Source organism: Entelurus aequoreus, linkage group LG25, assembly GCF_033978785.1.
Source record: "Entelurus aequoreus isolate RoL-2023_Sb linkage group LG25, RoL_Eaeq_v1.1, whole genome shotgun sequence".
Lineage (NCBI taxonomy): Eukaryota > Metazoa > Chordata > Actinopteri > Syngnathiformes > Syngnathidae > Entelurus > Entelurus aequoreus.
The window spans coordinates 12,226,918-12,247,076 of record NC_084755.1 but is presented as its reverse complement, the minus strand read 5'-3'; the positions used below and the strand labels follow the sequence as shown (position 1 = coordinate 12,247,076).

At 37.1% G+C, this 20,159-nt stretch overlaps 2 protein-coding genes across 5 annotated transcripts in view; one reads left to right on the top strand and one right to left on the bottom strand.

The window, feature by feature from the left end:
• Nucleotides 1-20,159, bottom strand: part of LOC133642843 (proton channel OTOP2-like) — a 69,288-nt gene that overhangs the window by 3,859 nt on the left and 45,270 nt on the right. For 2 of the 3 annotated variants that reach the window (XM_062037254.1, XM_062037253.1), the window contains 3 exons: nt 3,916-4,354; nt 3,705-3,841; nt 3,561-3,619 (listed from right to left, as the gene is read on the bottom strand). In XM_062037254.1, the coding sequence (XP_061893238.1) occupies nt 3,561-3,619; nt 3,705-3,841; nt 3,916-4,354 (635 nt within the window). Of the gene's footprint in view, nt 1-3,560; nt 3,620-3,704; nt 3,842-3,915; nt 4,355-4,637; nt 4,645-20,159 lie in introns of those variants that run through there. The other variant, XM_062037255.1, reaches the window with a different exon arrangement.
• Nucleotides 8,968-20,159, top strand: part of ush1ga (Usher syndrome 1Ga (autosomal recessive)) — a 36,867-nt gene continuing 25,675 nt past the window's right edge. For both annotated transcript variants that reach the window (XM_062036460.1, XM_062036459.1), the window contains exon 1: nt 8,968-9,320. In XM_062036460.1, coding sequence (XP_061892444.1) covers nt 9,157-9,320 — 164 coding nt within the window. In that variant the 5' untranslated portion in view covers nt 8,968-9,156. The remainder of the gene's footprint in view (nt 9,321-20,159) is intronic.

Genomic DNA, 20,159 nt, shown 5'->3' with positions numbered 1-20,159 from the left:
GAATTGTTTAAATCGGGCAAGGAATGTTGAAGTAGTAAATGGTATTAGGGAATTTCGGGAAAATCGGGAATTTTTTTGAAAATGGTAAAAAAAAATTGGAAATTGTGGAAGTTTGAAAAATGGCCAATCCATTTTGAACGGGGAAAAATGTCCCGGAAAACCTGGAATGCTGGGAAATCTAGGAATTTTTGGAATTTGTCTGGGGAAAGCCAGCGATTCCCGAACAGGCTGAACTTGAATGGTCTGAATGAGTTGAAATGGTTGGTGTTGGAATTTTTCAAATCGGTCGAGAAATTCTGAAGTAGTAACATGTTGAATTGAGAAATGGTATCACGGAATTCCTGGAATTTGGGGAAAAACTGGGAATTTTTCCAGTCCAAAAAACAATATAGTTTTTTGTCCTAATTAAGAGGAATGTTTTGACGGTGGAACGGTTGAAATGCGTTGAAAAATGTGGGAGGAGTAGTCGCCAGAAAAAAGGGTGGAAATAGGGCTTTGGAAAAGCAGGAATACTGGAAAATCCTGGAATTTTTTGGAACTTTAAAAATGATAGTTTGAATTTCTGGAATGGTGGAATGTGTTGAAGGTGGAATGGTTTGAATAGGTTGTAAAATGTGGGGATTGTGCAACTTGGAAAAATGTCCCATTCATTTCAATGGGAACTTCCTGGAAATTTGGGAATTTTGGGAAAAGCGGGATATTTTTTAGAATGATTAGGAGCATGAATGTCCTGAATGAGATGAATTGGTTGGTGTTGGAATTGTTTAAATCGGGCAAGGAATGTTGAAGTAGTAAATGGTATTAGGGAATTTTGGGAAAATCTGGAATTTTTTTGAAAATGGTAAAAAATGTGGTAATGGTGGAAGTTTGAAAAATGGCCAATTCATTTTAAACGGGGAAAAATGTCCCGGCAAACCTGGAATTCTGGGAAATCTAGGAATTTGGGGAATTTGTCAAGGAAAAGCTAGCGATTCCCGAACAGGCTGAACTTGAATTGTTGAATGAGTTGAAATGGTTGGTGTTGGAATTTTTCAAATCGGTCGAGAAATTCTGAAGTAGTAACATGTTGAATTGAGAAATGGTATCACGGAATTCCTGGAATTTGGGGAAAAACCGGGAATGTTTCCAGTCCAAAAAACAACTTGGTTTTTTGTCCTAACTAAGAGGAATGTTTTGACGGTGGAACGGTTGAAGTGGGTTGAAAAATGTGGGAGGAGTTGTTGCCAGAAAAAAGGGTGGAAATAGGGCTTTGGAAAAGCAGGAATTCTGGAAAATCCTGGAATTTTTTTGGAACTTGGGAAAATGATAGTTTGAATTTCTTGAATGGTGGAATGTGTTGAAGCTGGAACGATTGGAATAGGTTGAAAAATGTGGGGATTGTGCAACTTGGAAAAATGTCCCATTCATTTCAATGGGAACTTCCTGGAAATTTGGGAATTTTGGGAAAAGCGGGATATTTTTGAAAATGATTAGTAGCATGAATGTCCTGAATGAGATGAATTGGTTGGTGTTGGAATTGTTTAAATCGGGCAAGGAATGTTGAAGTAGTAAATGGTATTAGGGAATTTCGGGAAAATCTGGAATTTTTTTGAAAATGGTAAAAAATGTGGAAATGGTGGAAGTTTGAAAAATGGCCAATTCATTTTGAACGGGGGAAAATGTCCCAGCAAACCTGGAATTCTGGGAAATCTAGGAATTTGGGGAATTTGTCAAGGAAAAGCTAGCGATTCCCGAACAGGCTGAACTTGAATTGTTGAATGAGTTGAAATGGTTGGTGTTGGAATTTTTCAAATCGGTCGAGAAATTCTGAAGTAGTAACATGTTGAATTGAGAAATGGTATCACGGAATTCCTGGAATTTGGGGAAAAACCGGGAATGTTTCCAGTCCAAAAAACAACTTGGTTTTTTGTCCTAACTAAGAGGAATGTTTTGACGGTGGAACGGTTGAAGTGGGTTGAAAAATGTGGGAGGAGTTGTTGCCAGAAAAAAGGGTGGAAATAGGGCTTTGGAAAAGCAGGACTTCTGGAAAATCCTGGAATTTTTTGGAACTTTAAAAATGATAGTTTGAATTTCTAGAATGGTGGAATGTGTTGAAGGTGGAATGGTTTTGAATAGGTTGAAAAATGTGGAAACGGTGGAGATTTGTAAAATAGCCGATTCCTTTTGAATGGGAAAAATGTCCTGGAAAACCTGGGATTCTGGGAAATCTGGGAATTTTTGGAATTTGGCAAGGGAAAGCCCGCGATTCCCGAATAAGCTGAGCAGTTTGAAGTTGGAACGGTTTGAATCGGATGAAAAATTTGGAAGGTAGAACGCGCCAAAATCTGGAGAAGAATAATAAGTTGAATAATAAATAGATGAATTTTGGTGGAGAAAACCATATGTGTGAATGCTTTGGATCATTCACACAATAAGAAGCCATTTGCGTCAAAGTCTTTGTGAAGGTAACAAATACAGAGTAACACAAAAATCCCCATTACGTTTGTTCTTTACATAGTTACGTATGTCACTCATATTACAGATGTACCCTAAGGCCGACTAACACTCAGAGTGTCTGTTAATAGGCAGGCTTCTTCCTGGTTCTCAGAGTGCAATGAACAGACGATGGTATTCAAATTCCAAGGTGTCGGATTCTTCCAATGATGCCTGAGTGATGTAAAATGGTAAAAAAAATAAACTCCTGTATACCAACTAAAATGGGTTCTTCTTTGCCTTTTGTGCCACCACTTAACAAAATTGTCTAGATAGTCCCAGGACCATTCGTATTGTAGTCAGTCAAAACTAATGGATGGCCAAAGACAATTCAGAAGAAGGTGCCTCTGAAGGCCCCACCTCCAAAGACAATAAACGTGTATGGGAACAGAACCTATTTTTATATATGATTGACATGTACAGTTTGTAGTGTTTTGGAAACAATAATTAACGATTGTTATTCTGGTTTTATGAAGTTGATACCTCAATGCGAAGCTTCAGTGACAGCAAAGATGTTTCTGAAGTCTGCAGTCAATGGTAAACTAAATAAATTAGATACAAGCCGCAGTATGCATCAAAACTTACAGCCAGGCTATCTTTTTTGTTTAGATTTTGTTATTTTGGAAAAACCGGATGGTCTTTGGGGTGACATTTTTGTCAGGAACCCGACATTTAGGAATTGGCGCAGCCCTGATATATTATTTTGAGGGGAAATACAACTTTGAAGTCCATTATCAGTTCAAACAAGAGTCAAGTGTGCCGTCGTTCCAGACTTTGGTCCAGAAATCAACAGCCGATGAAGTCTTTTGGTAGAGTGTTCTATTGGTTTTATGTTTTCAAAATAGCAGTGAACTTCAAACTTTTGAGAACGTCAAGAATGTTTAGCTGAAATATTTCCTACCCTTTGCATTTTTGTCCGAAGGCAGAGATTCCTAAAACTTAAGTTAAGACTCTTTGGTAAACCCAGTCTGTATTACGAAATACAGACAAATCAGGGAACAGTATTGGATTTCCTTGTTGAGGTTCTACAGAATATCAAATATTACAGCCCATTGTTAAGGATTGCAAAAGGAAGAACAATCGTTTACCGTGTAAGGTTTCTTTGGAGCTGGACACAGTCCTTGGCGTGGACCCACAAGAAATAAGTCTGCAAACAGATTATACACTTAAACATGAACATGTCCGACCCATTCCTCGTCACTAATTCGTCAAAGTACTTGAATTATGTGTACCTGCACGACAATGAATACAAGTTGCACTCCGGGGAAAACGACTTGGCTGGCCGACTCGCAGTGAAGGTAGCCCACGTAGCTTGCGATCTTGAAAATGTCCATGATGATACTGAGCAGTCCGAACAACACCATTCCTCCTAAAGGCGATGACAATATTAGAGGGATTGATCACGAAAACATTGTCGAAGTCGACGCATGAAGATGTACGTACCCCTAAGCCAGACGGGGCCGGCATGTCCGTCCCTGTAAGCCACGGCGTTTTCGATCCTAGCCGTGAAGATGATGTAGTAAACCATCCAGATGCAGGTGAGGATGATGATGACTACCAGGAAAACCTGTAGCTCAGACATGCTGATGTCCACGTGGCTGTAGGCGCTGCCGCTGACCAGCGCGATCCCGAGCATCAGGATGTTGATGAAAATGACCCCGGAGAGGATCCATCCCCAGTTTCTGTCCCGTTCTTTGGAGGGAGGGCTGGACGTCTTCTCTGGGTGCTCAAACTCGCTCAGGGACTCTGAACTGATGGCGCCGGGCAAGGGCTGGTGTCCCTCCGCGTCCCCGGCATCTTTGGTTATTCTGCAGGGCTCGCAAGGGCCGCCGTCTGCCAGGCAGTTGCACGGATACCCGCTGTTCAAACACATGGTTGCTCCCTGCCAGATTGGACAGAAACTGAGTCAGTGGCTGCGTTTGTCTCGGCTTGAGACATGACTGGTTTAACAGCCTCACCCTCTGCCTTCCCCTAAAGAACCCGCCCAGGCTGCAAAGTTTTCCGTGAACAAAACCAACATAATTGTCACGTTGACGTTGCAACACAACACACCGGTTTAGTCGCGTACATGTCACTAATTATTTTTACGTTAGCGAAATAGCGATCATTCATTCAAGCAAAAAAAACGGCTCAGAAAGGAGGTGAATGTGGAGGTTGGAGCCTACCTGCAAGATGACCTGGTGATGTGTGAATGTCAGGATGCGGAGGTGTCCGCCCTTTTTATATGCATCCCAAACACAGCTGGAGGAGCCATAAAGGTCAATAAATCTGCTCTGAGCGGAGCTCCATATTATGGCCAAACATGGGCTGTTTTGCGCAAAATATCCATGTAAAGTTCAGAAGATGTTTCTAGGAAAAACTTTTTCTGACTAATCCCACAGTACAGAAACCTGCTCTTTTTTAAACATTATGCATTTTCAAACCCATGCATTGTCATTACATCTGAATAACAAAGAACACAGCAGGGGTTATGTGATGATTCCCCCAATAAGACTATTTTAGGTTAGGGTTGTGTTCTGTCAAGATGGATAAAATGAATGAAGGACAAAGTAGATATGATCTTTGACTTGAGCCTCACAATCTATAACACAATCTGAATTCTCAAAGGTGTGTAAAGGGAGCGGCATTTACCTATCTTTGTTTTAATGCTTGAAGGGAACACTTTAATGCTTCTCCAATCTCTAAAAAGATGCATTTGCTAGGGGGTCAGACAAATACTCGAATATCTGATCTATCGTCTAATCTATTTCTGTCCCTTGTCATGCAGGTTTCATTTGTGCCGTAAGCTATTTAATAAAGATGCCTATCAATATGTTTCTCCAGGTAGGTGCTATGTATATATTTATTTTCAAAATAAATGTCAGTTTACACCCACGGGTGCCAAGGTTCTTGAAATAAGAATATTGACAAAGGATGCCAATGACACACCACGTTACTGTTCTTCCTTGTGATTGAGTAGATGAGGAAATATATTTCTTAAAGTGTGGCAAGAGTGAGCATATTGCGAGTATTTCCTTTCAGTCAAGTAATACCAAAAACCAAAGGAAACTTTTCAGGATAGGTTATGTCCAAATACATCAGTCAACTATAGGTTTGCTAATAAAACACAAATTGACTGAGGAACACTTGCCCAGTCTAATCCAAACATACTATAATTAATATGATAATTCTCATAATTCAACTCTAAGTATATTATTGTATTATTCACAGTCGGTTTTCAATATTTCGGTTATCTTACAGTAAGGGTCTCCAACCGGTAGCCCACCAGCTGATTTTGAGTAGCTCATAAAGAGGTCAACGAATAGTTGTTGAAACATTCAGTATTTAAATATCTGTTCAAATTCAGACAATTAATGACAAATTACCACAGAATATCATAAAGACAGTGCAAATAAAGCGCTTTGGGTCCTAGAATTGGTATAAGTATAAATATCAAATGTTTGAGTGAAGATCTACTTTTTTTAATTTAATGTCGCCATAGCCATACAAATAAAGAATACAATAAATGCATTCCGGGATACAAGATGCCAATGAACAACAAGTTGAGTTGACTTTTTAAATACAAAAGATGAGTTGTGGATACCAGCATTGTGTTAATGCTCTGGAAAAACAAGCTTATTCATTTTGTTTGGGTTGAAATAAGCTTTGAAATAAGTAGCTCTCTGCCATTTTTTTTTTTTGTAAAGGTAGCTCTTAGAAGAACAAACGTTGGAGACCCCTGCCTTATAGAGTGTCCGCCCTGAAATCGGTAGGTTGTGAGTTCAAACCTCGGCCGAGTCATACCAAAGACTATAAAAATGGGACTGATTACCTCCCTGCTTGGCACTCAGAATCAAGGGTTGGAATTGGGGGGTTAAATCACCAAAATGATTCCCGAGCGCGACCACAGCTGCTGCTCACTGCTCCCCTCACCTCCCAGTAGCAAATGCAGGGACTAATTTCACCACACCTAGTGTGTGTGTGACTATCAGTTGACTTTTAGGATGGTGTCTTTATTCATAAAAAAATAAAGACAAGGGTTCTGTAACAGTATATCACTTTATGACATTTATTACAGCATGACTCAAAAATCCTATTGGATAGAAACTGGCTTGATATTTTACCCATGCAATATTTGATGCAACAAAAGGTGATCTGGGAACCCTGGTGGGTCCCCAAACTTAGTTTATGTCTTGTTCCGTACTGTGGAAAATAAGTTGAGCCAACACACGACGTGCTGCAAACTGTACTTTTCTTCACGACTCCTGGGAATAACCGTTAACATCAAGAATTAGAACTTTACTTTGAAACGCTTTCTACCTCTAACAATCAAAAAGGTGTGAAAACTATGATGCTGTGCTCCTAATTTGGATTATTTACGGAACTCGTGTGAGCCTATGGCTTTACACATACATATATTTTTGCATTCTACATTAGTTGCTTTATTGAGTTTACAACCCCCTGGCGCTGTTTTGTACTGTTTTTGTATTGTTTCTGTACTTGTTTTGATTTGTATTATGTATTTGCTTGTATGTAAATGTTGCATATTAAAAATAAAGGTAAAAAAATAAAATAAAAATAATAATAATAATAATAAAAAATTAAATAACCGTTAAAATCTCTGGCAACAGGATTAATATTATTTCTTGAGTGTATGTAAATATTGCATATTATAAATAAAGGTTTATAAAATTAAATACAATAAAAAAATAAAATAATAAAAAAAACAATAAAAATAAAAAACAACAACAACAAAGAAACGATAAAACAGGAAGTCCAAACATGTCACATGTGCCAATCACATTTATGTACACTTCAGGTACAGATGGGAGATCGTATTCCCTAAGAATATTACGTCCCCCTTCTTTAAAAAAAAAAAAAATGAAACACAACATTCAAGGGTAGCTCTTTTTGTGCAATAAACCATTGCTGAAACGCATTGAAATTAAAATAGCACATTTACGACTGTCAGATTTCAATTATCACTTGTAACTTGATCGAAAAAAAACGGAAGTCCCATGTCACATGTGCCAATCACATGTATGCATTGGCGTTGTTAGGCCTATTTTAGGGGGGCTCTAGCCCCCCTAAAATATTCTTAAGCCCCCCTAAATAATTTGGTGTTATATTTTCTTTTCTTTTTTTTTCTTTTCTTTTAAAAAAAAATACATGCCGACATATTCATTATAAAGTGGCCCGAATATGAGTTTAAATAAATAATCATATAACCTGTCATTATTCACTCAGTTTCCCCTCACTTCATAGCGTAAGGTAGAGAGCCCCTTTAGTGCAGTGGTCCCCAACCACCAGGGGCCGCGGCCCGGTACCGGTCTGTGGATCGATTGGTACCGGGCCGCACAAGAAATAAAAAAATAAAAAATAAAATAAAATAAAATAAAAAAAAATATATATATATATTTTTAAACTAAATAATTCTGTTATTAATATTTCTGGTTCCTACATTATATATCAATATAGATCAATACAGTCTACAGGGATACAGTCCGTAAGCACACATGATTGTAATTTTTTATGACAAAAAAACAAAACAAAAAAAAACAATAATAATCATAATAAAGAATAAAACGCTAGAAATTCAATATATATATATATATATATATATATATATATATATATATATATATATATATATATATATATATATATATATATATATATATATATATATATATATATATATATATATATATATATATATATATATATATATATATATATATATATAAGAAAAACCCAGACACCATCTTTGTAGTCATTTTTCTCCTGTGTGGACTTCCGTCTTCCTTTACAATGAGTGAAGCTGCACGAAACCTAGTGTCTGCAATTGTAAATAATTTTGTTTTTAAGTTTTGTGTTTCTTGTAGAATCTATATAAAGTAATATACATTAGCCTATTGTTAAAATAATGAAAAAAACATCATTAAATATATTTGTTTTATTGTATTGTTACATTAATAGCTGTTGTATTATTATAGGATGGCTTGTTAAACATTTCATAGGATTTTCAGAGGGAGGAAAAACCTAAACATTTAATATAAAATGTAAAATGAATAAATACATACAAAGAAAAAAAGAAAAAAGGTTAAAAGCCATCGTCCCGGGGAGCATTTCATTTCGTCCCGTGCATTTTTTAAAAATAATAATAATAACAATGAATAATTTCTAAGTCTTTGTTAGCCGTTTGTGAAGTTTTGTGCTCGCATCCTGTGCATCTCCTGGGGGCTAAGCCGCCCCCTGTCCTTAAAAGCTAGTGACGCCCCTGTATGTATGTACACTTCAGTGACCGATGGGAGATCGTATCACCTAAGAATATTACAGTTTATATTTAATTATATTATCAGAAATAGCAATGATAAACTAACAGATATAATCAAAACTGAGCATTATATTTTATTACAAATGCAATACAAATAAAAAATACATTTCAAACAATGCATTTCATGTAATGTATGTTTGCGTGTGTGTGCGTGTGTGTGTGTGTCAAGGACCATAACGGCCACCGGGAGCACTGTTAAGCCAGGCTGTGCGCGACGTCGCCTCCCCTGGATACCGGCGACGCGCACAGCCCATCCGGACACCGACGCTCCGGCATTACTCCGCGTCCACGATGCGGATGTTAACAATGAGTCCGATATTAGTGGCTGTGGTGGCGTTCGAGCCGAGTGGACGGACTAACGGGCCGCCATGAATGACAGGTACCACAAGGCGGCCCGGGATGGCTACCTCAACCTGCTGAAGGAGGCCACCCGCAAGGACCTCAACGCCCCGGATGAGGATGGCATGACCCCGACGCTATGGGCGGCTTATCACGGCAACCTGGAGGCTCTGAGGCTCATCGTGGCGAGAGGGTATGTACACGGAAAAAGTGAAAGAGGACCGTTTTTTTTTTGTATATAAGATCTAAAACAAACAAACCAAAAAAAATACCATATGTTAACCAAATGAGGCAATTACTGAAGGAATTGTGTGTGAATGCTCCAATGCTGAAGTTCAACTGAAATGCTGACAGAATGTAGTATGAATGTAAGAATAGTTTGAATGTTGAAGAGTTTGAATTTGCAGGAAAAACAGAATTTGGTTTGGAACTTGGGAAAGTGTTATCAAGGGTTGGAATTGGGGGGTTAAATCACCAAAAATGATTCCCGGGCGTGGCCACCGCTGCTGCTCACTGCTCCCCTCACCCCTCATGGGGTGAGAGGTTGATGGGTCAAATGCAGAGGATAATCTCACCACACCTAGTGGGTGTGAGTGACAATCATAAAAAAGAAAAAAGAAAAAGTTTGAATGTCCAGGATGAGTGGAATTTAAGTTAAAGTTAAGTTAAAGTACCAATGATTGTCACACACACACTAGGTGTGGTGAAATTTGTCCTCTGCATTTGACCCATCCCCTTGTTCACCCCCTGGGAGGTGAGGGGAGCAGTGGGCAGCAGCGGGAATCATTTTGGTGATTTAACCCCCAATTCCAACCCTTGATGCTGAGTGCCAAGCAGGGAGGTAATGGGTCCCATTTTTTTATAGTCTTTGGTATGACTCGGCCGGGGTTTGAACTCACAACCTACCGATCTCAGGGTGGACACTCTAACCACTATGTGTTGATGTTGGAATGGTTTGAATCGGTTGAAAAATGTGGGAATTGTGCAACTTGGAAAAATGTCCCATTCATATCAATGGTAACTTCCTGGAAATTTGGGGATTTTGGGAAAAGCGGGATTTTTTTGAAAATGATTAGGAGCATGAATGTCCCAATTGAGCTGAATTGGTTGTTGTTGGAATTGTTTAAATCGGGCAAGAAATGTTAAATATTAGGGAAAATCTGGAATTTTTTAGAATTTGGAAAAAGGGTAGTTTGAATTTCCAGAATGGTGGAATGGTTTAAATGGGTTGAAGAATGTGGGAATTGTGGAAGTTTGAAAAATGGCCAATACATTTTGAATGGGTAAAATGCCCAATAAAAAGGAATTATGGGAAATCCAGGATTTTTTTTTTTTAGAATTGTTGAAGTAGAGCACACAATTCCCGAACATGCTGAATATTTTGAAGTTGGAATGGTTTGAATCGGTTAAAAAATGTGGGAATTGTGCAACTTGGAAAAATGTCCCATTCATTTCGATGGGAACTTCCTGGAAATTTGGGGATTTTAGGAAAAGCGGGATTTTTTGAAAATGATTAAGAGCATGAATGTCCCAATAGAGCTGAATTGGTTGGTGTTGGAATTGTTTAAATCGGGTAAGAAATGTTGAAGTAGTAAAAGGTATTAGGGAAAATCTGGAATTTTTTAGAATTTGGAAAAAGGGTAGTTTGAATTTCCAGAATGGTGAAATGGTTTAAACGGGTTGAAGAATGTGGGAATTGTGGAAGTTTGAAAAATGGCCAATACATTTTGAATGGGGAAAATGCAAAAAAAAAAAAGGAATTTTGGGAAATCCGGGAATTTTTTTGTAGAATTGTTGAAGTAGAGCACACAATTCCCAAACATGCTGAATATTTTGAAGTTGGAACAGTTTGAATCAGATTAAAAATGGAACTTTGAAGAATTTCCCAAAATGTTGGGAATTTCGGGAAAAGCGGGCATTTTTTTGAAAATGGTAAAAAAAAAACTTGAATGGTCTAAACGAGTTGAAATTGTTGGTGTTGGAATTTTTCCAAATCGGTCGAGAAATGTTGAAGGAGTAACATGTTGAATTGAGAAATGGTATTACGGAATTCCTGGAATTTCCGGAAAACCGGGAATTTTTTCAGTTCAGTTGTCCTGATTAAGAGGAATGTTTTGACGGTGGAACGGTTGAAATGCGTTGACAAATGTGGAAGGAGTAGTCGCCAGAAAAAAGGGTGGGAATAAGGCTTTGGAAAACCAAGAATTCTGGAGAATCCTGGAATTTTTTTGAACTTGGAAAAAAAGGTAGTTTGAATTTCCAGGATGGTGGAATGTGTTGAAGGTGGAATGGTTTGAATACGTTGAAAAATGTGGAAATGGTGGAAGTTTGAAAAATGGCCAATTCATTTTGAATGGGGGTAAAATGTCCCGGAAAACCTGGAATTCTGGGAAATCTGGGAATTTTTGGAATTTGTCAAGGCAAAGCCTGCGATTCCCGAACAGGCTGAACAGTTTGAAGTTGGAACGGTTTGAATAGGGTAAAGCATGTGGAAGGTAGAGTGCGCCGAAATCTAGACAAGAAGAAGTTGAACTAGATAAGGCAATTACTGAAGGAATTGCGTGTGAATGTTCCAATGCTGAAGTTGAACTGAAATCCTGGAATTTTTTTTAGAATTGTTGAAGTAGAGCACACAATTCCCAAACAGGCTGGATATTTTGAAGTGGGAACGGTTTGAATCAGATGAAAAATGTGGGAGTTGTGGAACTTTGAAGAATGTCCCATTGATTTCAATGGGAATTTCCCAAAATGTTGGGAATTTCGGGAAAAGCGGGAATTTTTTTGAAAATGGTAAAAAAAAAACTTGAATGGTCTGAATGAGTTGGTGGTTGGTGTTGTAATTTTTCAAAATCGGTCGAGAAATGTTGAAGGAGTAACATGTTGAATTGAGAAATGGTATTATGGAATTCCTGGAATTTCGGGAAAACAGGGAATTTTTCCAGTTCAAAAAACAACTTTGTTTTTTTATCCTGATTAAGAGGAATGTTTTGACGGTGGAACGGTTGAAATGCGTTGAAAAATGTGAGAGGAGTTGTCGCCAGAAAAAAAGGTGGAAATAAGGCTTTGGAAAACCAGAAATTCTGGAAGATCCTTGAATGTTTTTAAACTTGGAAAAAAAGTAGTTTGAATTTCCAGGATGGTGGAATGTGCTGATGGTGGAATGGTATGGATCGGTTGAAAAATGTGGACATGGTGGAAGTTTGAAAAATGGCGAATTCATTTTGAATGGGGAAAAATGTCCCGGAAAACCTGGAATTCTGGGAAATTTAGGAATTTTTGAAATTTGTCAAGGGAAATCCAGCGATTCCCGAACAGGCTGAACTTGAATGGTCTGAATGAGTTGAAAAGGTTGGTGTTGGAATTTCTCAAATCGGTCGAGAAATATTGAAGTAGTAACATGTTGAATTGAGAAATGGTATTACGGAGGAATTCCTGGAATTTCGGGAAAACAGGAAATTTTTCCAGTTCAAAAAACAACTTGTTTTTTTTTGTCCTGATTAAGAGGAATGTTTTGACGGTGGAACGGTTGAAATGCGTTAAAAATGTGGAAGGAGTGGTCGACAGAAAAAATAGTATTGCTGGGTGTTGGGGCCAAACAGCTCAATTTTTGTTTCATCTGACATCACATGGACAAAGATAAGACCTTCTGGAGGAAAGTTCTGTGGTCAGATGAAACAAAAATTGAGCCACAATACCCAGCAATATGTTTGGAGGAGAAAAGGTGAGGCCTTTAGTCCCAGGAGCACCATGCCTACCGTCAAGCATGGTGGTGATAGTATTATGCTATGGGCCTGTTTTGCTGCCAATGGAACTGGTGCTTTACAGAGAGGAAATAGGACAATGAAAAAGGAGGATTACCTCCAAATTCTTCAGCACAACCTAAAATCATCAGCCCGGAGGTTGGGTCTTGGGCGCTGTTGGGTGTTCCAACAGGACAATGACCCCGAACACACGTCAAAAGTGGTAAAGGAATGGCTAAATCAGGCTAGAATGAAGGTTTTAGAATGGCCTTTCCCAAAGTCCTGACTTAAACGTGTGGACAATGCTGAAGAAACAAGTCCATGTCAGAAAACCAACAAATTTAGCTGACCTGCACCAATTTTGTCAAGAGGAGTGGTCAAAAATTCAAGCAGAAGCTTGTGGATGGCTACCAAAAGCGCCTTATTGCAGTGAAACTTGCCAAGGGACATGTAAGCAAATATTAACATTGCTGTATGTATACTTTTGACCCAGCAGATTTGCTCACATTTTCAGTAGACCCATAATAAGTTCATAAAAGAACCAAACTTCATGAATGTTTTTTTGTGACCAACAAGTATGTGCTCCAATCACTCTATCACAAAAAAACAAGAGTTGTAGAAATGATTGGAAACTCGAGACAGCCATGACATTATGTTCTTTACAGCATTCACACAATAATTACAGCTTGCATATGACATGAACAACGACTTCAGTTCCTAATATTGTATCCCTTTGATGAGGCTAAATAAGGCCACAGTAATAATAGACACACCTGCTGGTGCATGAGTTACAGTGCAAATTAAGCATAAATGCATACCTTTGGTTTGCTCTGGTTAGAATAATTATGTAAACACTTAACCAGTAATTAAAAGGCAATCTGTAAAAGGGTTAGGCATTCATTTTTGGTGGAGCGCTTTCATTTAATTTTAAAAGCATTTTGGGGGAGGGAATTAAAGAAAAAAAAAAAAATAATGCACGCGTGTGAAGCTTAAAGGAATGTGTTGCTTATCCAAATTAGGATTGCTATACTATTGTTTTTCAACCACTGAGAATATGTAATTTCACCTATTTGGGTTAAAAATATTTTTTGCAAACCCGTGATATTAATCTGCAAATGTGCCGTTGTTGAGTGTCGGTGCTGTCTAGAACTTGGCAGAGTAACCATGTTGTACTCTTCCACATCAGTAGGTGGCAGCAGGTAGCTAATTGCTTTGTAGATGTCGGGAACACATTATGCAGATGACAGCGTGCAGGTAAAAAGGTGTCTAATGCTTCAACCAAAAATAAACGAAAGGCGAGTGCCGCTAAGAAAAGGCATTGAAGCTTAGGGAAGGCTACGCAAAACTAAACTACCGTATTTTTCGGAGTATAAGTCGCTCCGGAGTATAAGTCGCACCGGCCGAAAATGCATAATAAAGAAGGAAAAAAACATATATAAGTCCCACTGGAGTATAAGTCGCATTTTTGGGGGAAATGTATTTGATAAAAGCCAACACCAAGAATAGACATTTGAAAGGCAATTTAAAATAAATAAAGAATAGTGAACAACAGGCTGAATAAGTGTACGTCATATGAGGCATAAATAACCAACTGAGAACGTGCCTGGTATGTTAACGTAACATATTATGGTAAGAGTCATTCAAATAACTATAACATATAGAACAGGGGTCACCAACCTTTTTGAAACCAAGAGCTACTTCTTGGGTACTGATTAATGCGAAGGGCTACTAGTTTGATACACACTTAAATAAATTGCCAGAAATAGCCAATTTGCTCATTTTACCTTTAACTCTATGTTATTATTAATAATTAATGATATTTACACTTAATTTAATGGTTTAAAAGAGGAGAAAACACAAAAAAACTGACAATTAAATTTTGAAACATAGTTTATCTTCAATTTCGACTCTTTAAAATTCAAAATTCAACCGAAAAAAAGACGAGAAAAACTAGCTAATTCGAATCTTTTTGAAAAGGATTAAAAAAAGAATTTATGGAACATCATTAGTAATTTTTTCTGATTAAGATTAATTTTAGAATTTTGATGACATGTTTTAAATAGGTTAAAATCCAATCTGCACTTTGTTAGAATATATAACAAATTGGACCAAGCTATGTTTCTAACAAGGACAAATCATTATTTCTTCTAGATTTTCCAGAACAAAAATTTTAAAATAAATTCAAAAGACTTTGAAATAAGATTTAAATTTGATTCTACAGATTTTCTAGATTTGCCAGAATAATTTTTTTTGAATTTGAATCAAAATAAGTTTGAAGAAGTATTTCACAAATATTCTTCGTCAAAAAAACAGAAGCTAAAATGAAGAATTAAATTAAAATGTATTTATTATTTTTTACAATAAAAACAATAAATTTACTTGAACATCGATTTAAATTGTCAGGAAAGAAGAGGAAGGAATTTAAAAGGTAAAAAGGTATATGTCTTTGAAAATCCTAAAATCATTTTTAAGGTTGTATTTTTTCTCTAAAATTGTCTTTCTGAAGGTTATAAGAAGCAAAGTAAAAAAATTAATGAATTTATTTAAACAAGTGAAGACCAAGTCTTTAAAATATGTTCATGGATTTTCAAATTCTATTTGAGTTTTGTCTCTCTTAGAATTAAAAATGTCGGGCAAAGCGAGACCAGCTTGCTAGTAAATAAATACAATTTAAAAAATAGAGGCAGCTCACTGGTAAGTGCTGCTATTTGAGCTATTTTTAGAACAGGCCAGCGGGCTACTCATCTGGTCCTTACGGGCTACCTGGTGCCCGCGGGCACCGCGTTGGTGACCCCTGATATAGAACATGCTATATTGTTTACCAAACAATCTGTCACTCCTAATCGCTAAATCCCATGATATATTATACGTCTAGTCTCTTACGTGAATGAGCTAAATAATATTATTTAATATTTTACGGTAATGTGTTAATAATTTCACACATAAGTCGCTCCTGAGTATAAGTCGCACCCCCGGCCAATCCATGAAAAAAACTGCGACTTATAGTCCGAAAAATACGGTGACACTGAACTGGTTGCAAAGTAAACAAAAACAGAATGCTGGACGACAGCAAAGACTTACAGCGTGTGGAGCAGACAGCGTCCACAAAGTACATCCGAACATGACATGACAATCAACAATGTGCCCCCGCAAAGAAGGATAACGACAACTTAAACAGCCTTGATTGCTAAAACAAAACAGGTGCGGGGAAACTTCTACAGGAAAATACCAACAAAACAGGAAAAGCCACCAAAATAGGAGCGCAAGACAGGAACTGAAACACTACACACAGGAAGACACCAAAAAACTCCAAATAAGTCACGGCGTGATGTGACCGTACTTTGAGACAAGAGCTATAGTCATGCATGGTTGGTTATGGTTTGAATTCCGATCCAACACTTGCGAAAACAACTTTTTATTGTCAATATCAGCTGCTGAGTTTCATTTTTTTAATGTTTTCTGCTGGTGGTGTGCCTCCACATTTTTTCAATGAAAAAAAAGTGCCTTGGCTCAAAAAAGGTTGAAAAACACTTGTGCTATTCAGGACATAAACAAGTAAAAACTAGAGATGTCCGATAATGGCTTTTTTACCGATATCCGATATTGTCCAACTCTTAATTACCGATACCGATATCAACCGATACCGATGTATATAGTCGTGGAATTAACACATTATTATGCCTAATTTTGTTGTGATGCCCCGCTGGATGCATTAAACAATGTAACAAGGTTTTCCAAAATAAATCAACTCAAGTTATGGAGAAAAATGCCAACATGGCACTGCCATATTTATTATTGAAGTCACAAAGTGCATTATTTTTTTTAACATGCCTCAAAACAATAACAGTGCAATACTTTTTTCATAACATGGTCACTACTGCCTAGTTTCTGTTGTTGTATTCTTATTTTACTGTTATATTTTTATTCTCATTGTTGCTTTTTATTTTTATTCTTATTGTAATATGTTTCTATTCTGTTTCCATTTATACCCCCATTATTTACTTTTTACTTTTTAAATTTGATCTCAATTCTGTACGCTGCTGCTGGAATTTAAATTTTCCTGAGGGAACTCTCCTGAAGGAATCAATAAAGTACTATCTATCTATCTATCTATCTATCTATCTATCTATCTATCTATCTATCTATCTATCTATCTATCTATCTATCTATCTATCTATCTATCTATCTATCTATCTATCTATCTATCTATCTATCTATCTATTTATCTATCTATCTATCCAAACAGCAGCTTGGAATTTGGGACATGCTCTCCCTGAGAGAGACTATGGGGAGGTTGAGGTGGTTGGGGTGCGGGGGGGTAGGGGTAGGGCAGGGGTGTCCAAACTTTTTCCACTGAGGGCCACACACGGAAAAATGTAAGCATACGGGGGCCATTTTGATATTTTTCATTTTCAAACCATAACAAAATATATAGATTTTTTTTTTTAACCCTTAGGGCTCCCGGGGACCAATCAAGGGTCTCAGTCATTAAAATGTTAAAAATAAGTCAAATTATTATTATTTTTTACAGTATATCTCTATATCAACTTCAGGTTGATATCAAGTTAAAAAAAAAAACAGGTTTTATGCCTTTTTTGTCAAAGATAACTTTGTTTTTTATAGTAAAACTGAAATATGCAGTATTTAGTAATTAGAGCCCTAAAAGATCAATAATGCAGGACACCATTGATTTTAATTCTTTAATATTTTTGAGTAATCACAGTGAAAAGTTAAATAAAATCCCACTAAATATATTTGGGATCCAAAATCATAAAGTGATACATTTTTATTAGTTTTTTTTTTACTTTTCACACTTAAATTACGAGACCAACTTCAGATATATCTGTCGATTTTACGTTTGAACTATTATTTTGTTTGTTTTATGCTCTTTTGTCAAATAAAACTTTGATGTTTTTATATGGCAACCACACAATATATGCAATATTTTTTCCACATAAAACATTTTCAAGTGAAATTTTTTAAGTGATAATTCATTGTAACATAGATTTTTTGTATTTTTTTTTTTTTCTCGAGCAATGGCAAAAAAATTAAAATAAACTAAGACAAAAGAAAAAAAAACAGCCTGCATGGCAGCTTTGTGTCAACATTGCAACTTTTTCTCGTTAGATTTCACCTCATTCCACTTTTTTAAAATGTTTTTTTGTAATTTTTGCAATACTATCAATTTTGCAATTTTTGCAGAATGTGTGGGGGGTAGGGATGTCCGATGATGGCTTTTTGCCGATATCCGATATTCCGATATTGTCCAACTCTTTAATTACCGATACTGATATCAACCGATACCGATATCAACCGATATATGCAGTCGTGGAATTAACACATTATTATGCCTAATTTGGACAACCATGTATGGTGAAGATAAGGTACTTTAAAAAAAAAAAAAAATAATAAGATAACTAAATTAAAAACATTTTCTTGAATAAAAAAGAAAGTAAAACAATATAAAAACAGTTACATAGAAACTAGTAATTAATGAAAATGAGTAAAATTAACTGTTAAAGGTTAGTACTATTAGTGGACCAGCAGCACGCACAATCATGTGTGCTTACAGACTGTATCCCTTGCAGACTGTATTGATATATATTGATATATAATGTAGGAACCAGAATATTGATAACAGAAAGAAATGGGGGGAGGGAGGTTTTTTGGGTTGGTGCACTAATTGTAAGTGTATCTTGTGTTTTTTATGTTGATTTAATAAAAAAAATAAAAAAAAATAAAAACGATACAGATAATAAAAAAACCAATACCGATAATTTCCGATATTACATTTCAACGCATTTATCGGCCGATAATATCGGCCGATATTATCGGACATCCCTAGGGGGGGCCGGTAAACGATTAGCTGCAGGCCGCAAATGGCCTCCGGGCCGCACTTTGGACACCACTGGGGTAGGGGTTAGCGGGGGGTTTATATTGTAGCCTCCCGGAAGAGTTAGTACTGCAAGGGATTCTGGGTATTTGTTCTGTTGTGTTTATGTTGTGTTACGGTGCGGATGTTCTCCCGAAATGTGTTTGGTGTGGGTTCACAGTGTGGCGCATATTTGTAACAGTGTTAAAGTTGTTTATACAGTCACCCTCAGTGTGACCTGTATGGCTGTTGACCAAGTATGCCTTGCATTAATTCGTGATGAGAACAGCCGGTAGATATTATGTGACTCGGACGGCACGCATGCAAAGGAAATGCCTTTAAGGTTTATTGGCACTCTGTACCTCTCCCTACGTCCGTGTACACCGATACCAATAATTATGAAACAGATACCGATAATTTCCGATATTACATTTTAAAGCATTTATCGGCCGATAATATCGGCAGCCCGATATCATCGGACATCCCTAGTAAAAACATATTTGATTCAGATCTTAATTCCGTAATTTATAAACAGAAAAATATTTACTGTACTGTGATATGCAAAATGCCAGCATTTGCATGTTTATTTCTAATGTTGCTCTTTTAAGGAGATGACAAGGGAGATGACCTTTCGGCGATTTTTAATCTCTGCTTAGGGAGACGTGCTTGCAGTTGAACTATTGCATCTTAACAATGTGGCCCCCCAGGAGAACAATTAAGCGTCTACCGTGATGTTAACACGCCCCGGAGGAGCAGGAGAGTCCCAGACGTGGTGCCAAGTCGCGACTGCGAGCTTAGCTGCGGGCTGAGAGGTCAGAAAGAGTCAATGTAAAGTACAACTACAGCAGAACTTCTTGTTTGGCGACTCTTTTTTTTTTTTTTTTTGGCTTTGTTCAAGGCGCATAAACTTTAAAGATTAGATCGTATGCATTTAAAACTTCATTTGAGCCCGAATACATTTTAAATGATGCACTAAATCTTTCAAAATGATGGATCGTGCATGATTAGTAATGTTTATACGATATTTAATTGACTATTATTTACCTTGCACGGTAATGGTTAACCACAGATTATGCACAAGATGACAGATGATAGTTTGTCATTTTTAAAGTCGGGCCGAATTGTTTCATAAAGACTTCACATGACGGCGTTCAAGGTCGTGTGTTTTCATTAAACGCTCCTCGGCCATGCGTCCCCTCTTCAATATTTAACCGCGCGATTGCCTCGTAAAAGAACACATGAATTATAACACCTTCCTAAACCCTCAGCCGTTATGCAAGATGTGGAACGCCGCTGCCGTGACACTTTAACAAGCACCGGGGCTAAAAGTAGTGACTTTTATAAGGCAACAGTTATCACAAAAGATTGCACTTGATATAATTAACGGAGAAAATAGAACCGTGGCATTCATGTTTGCAAT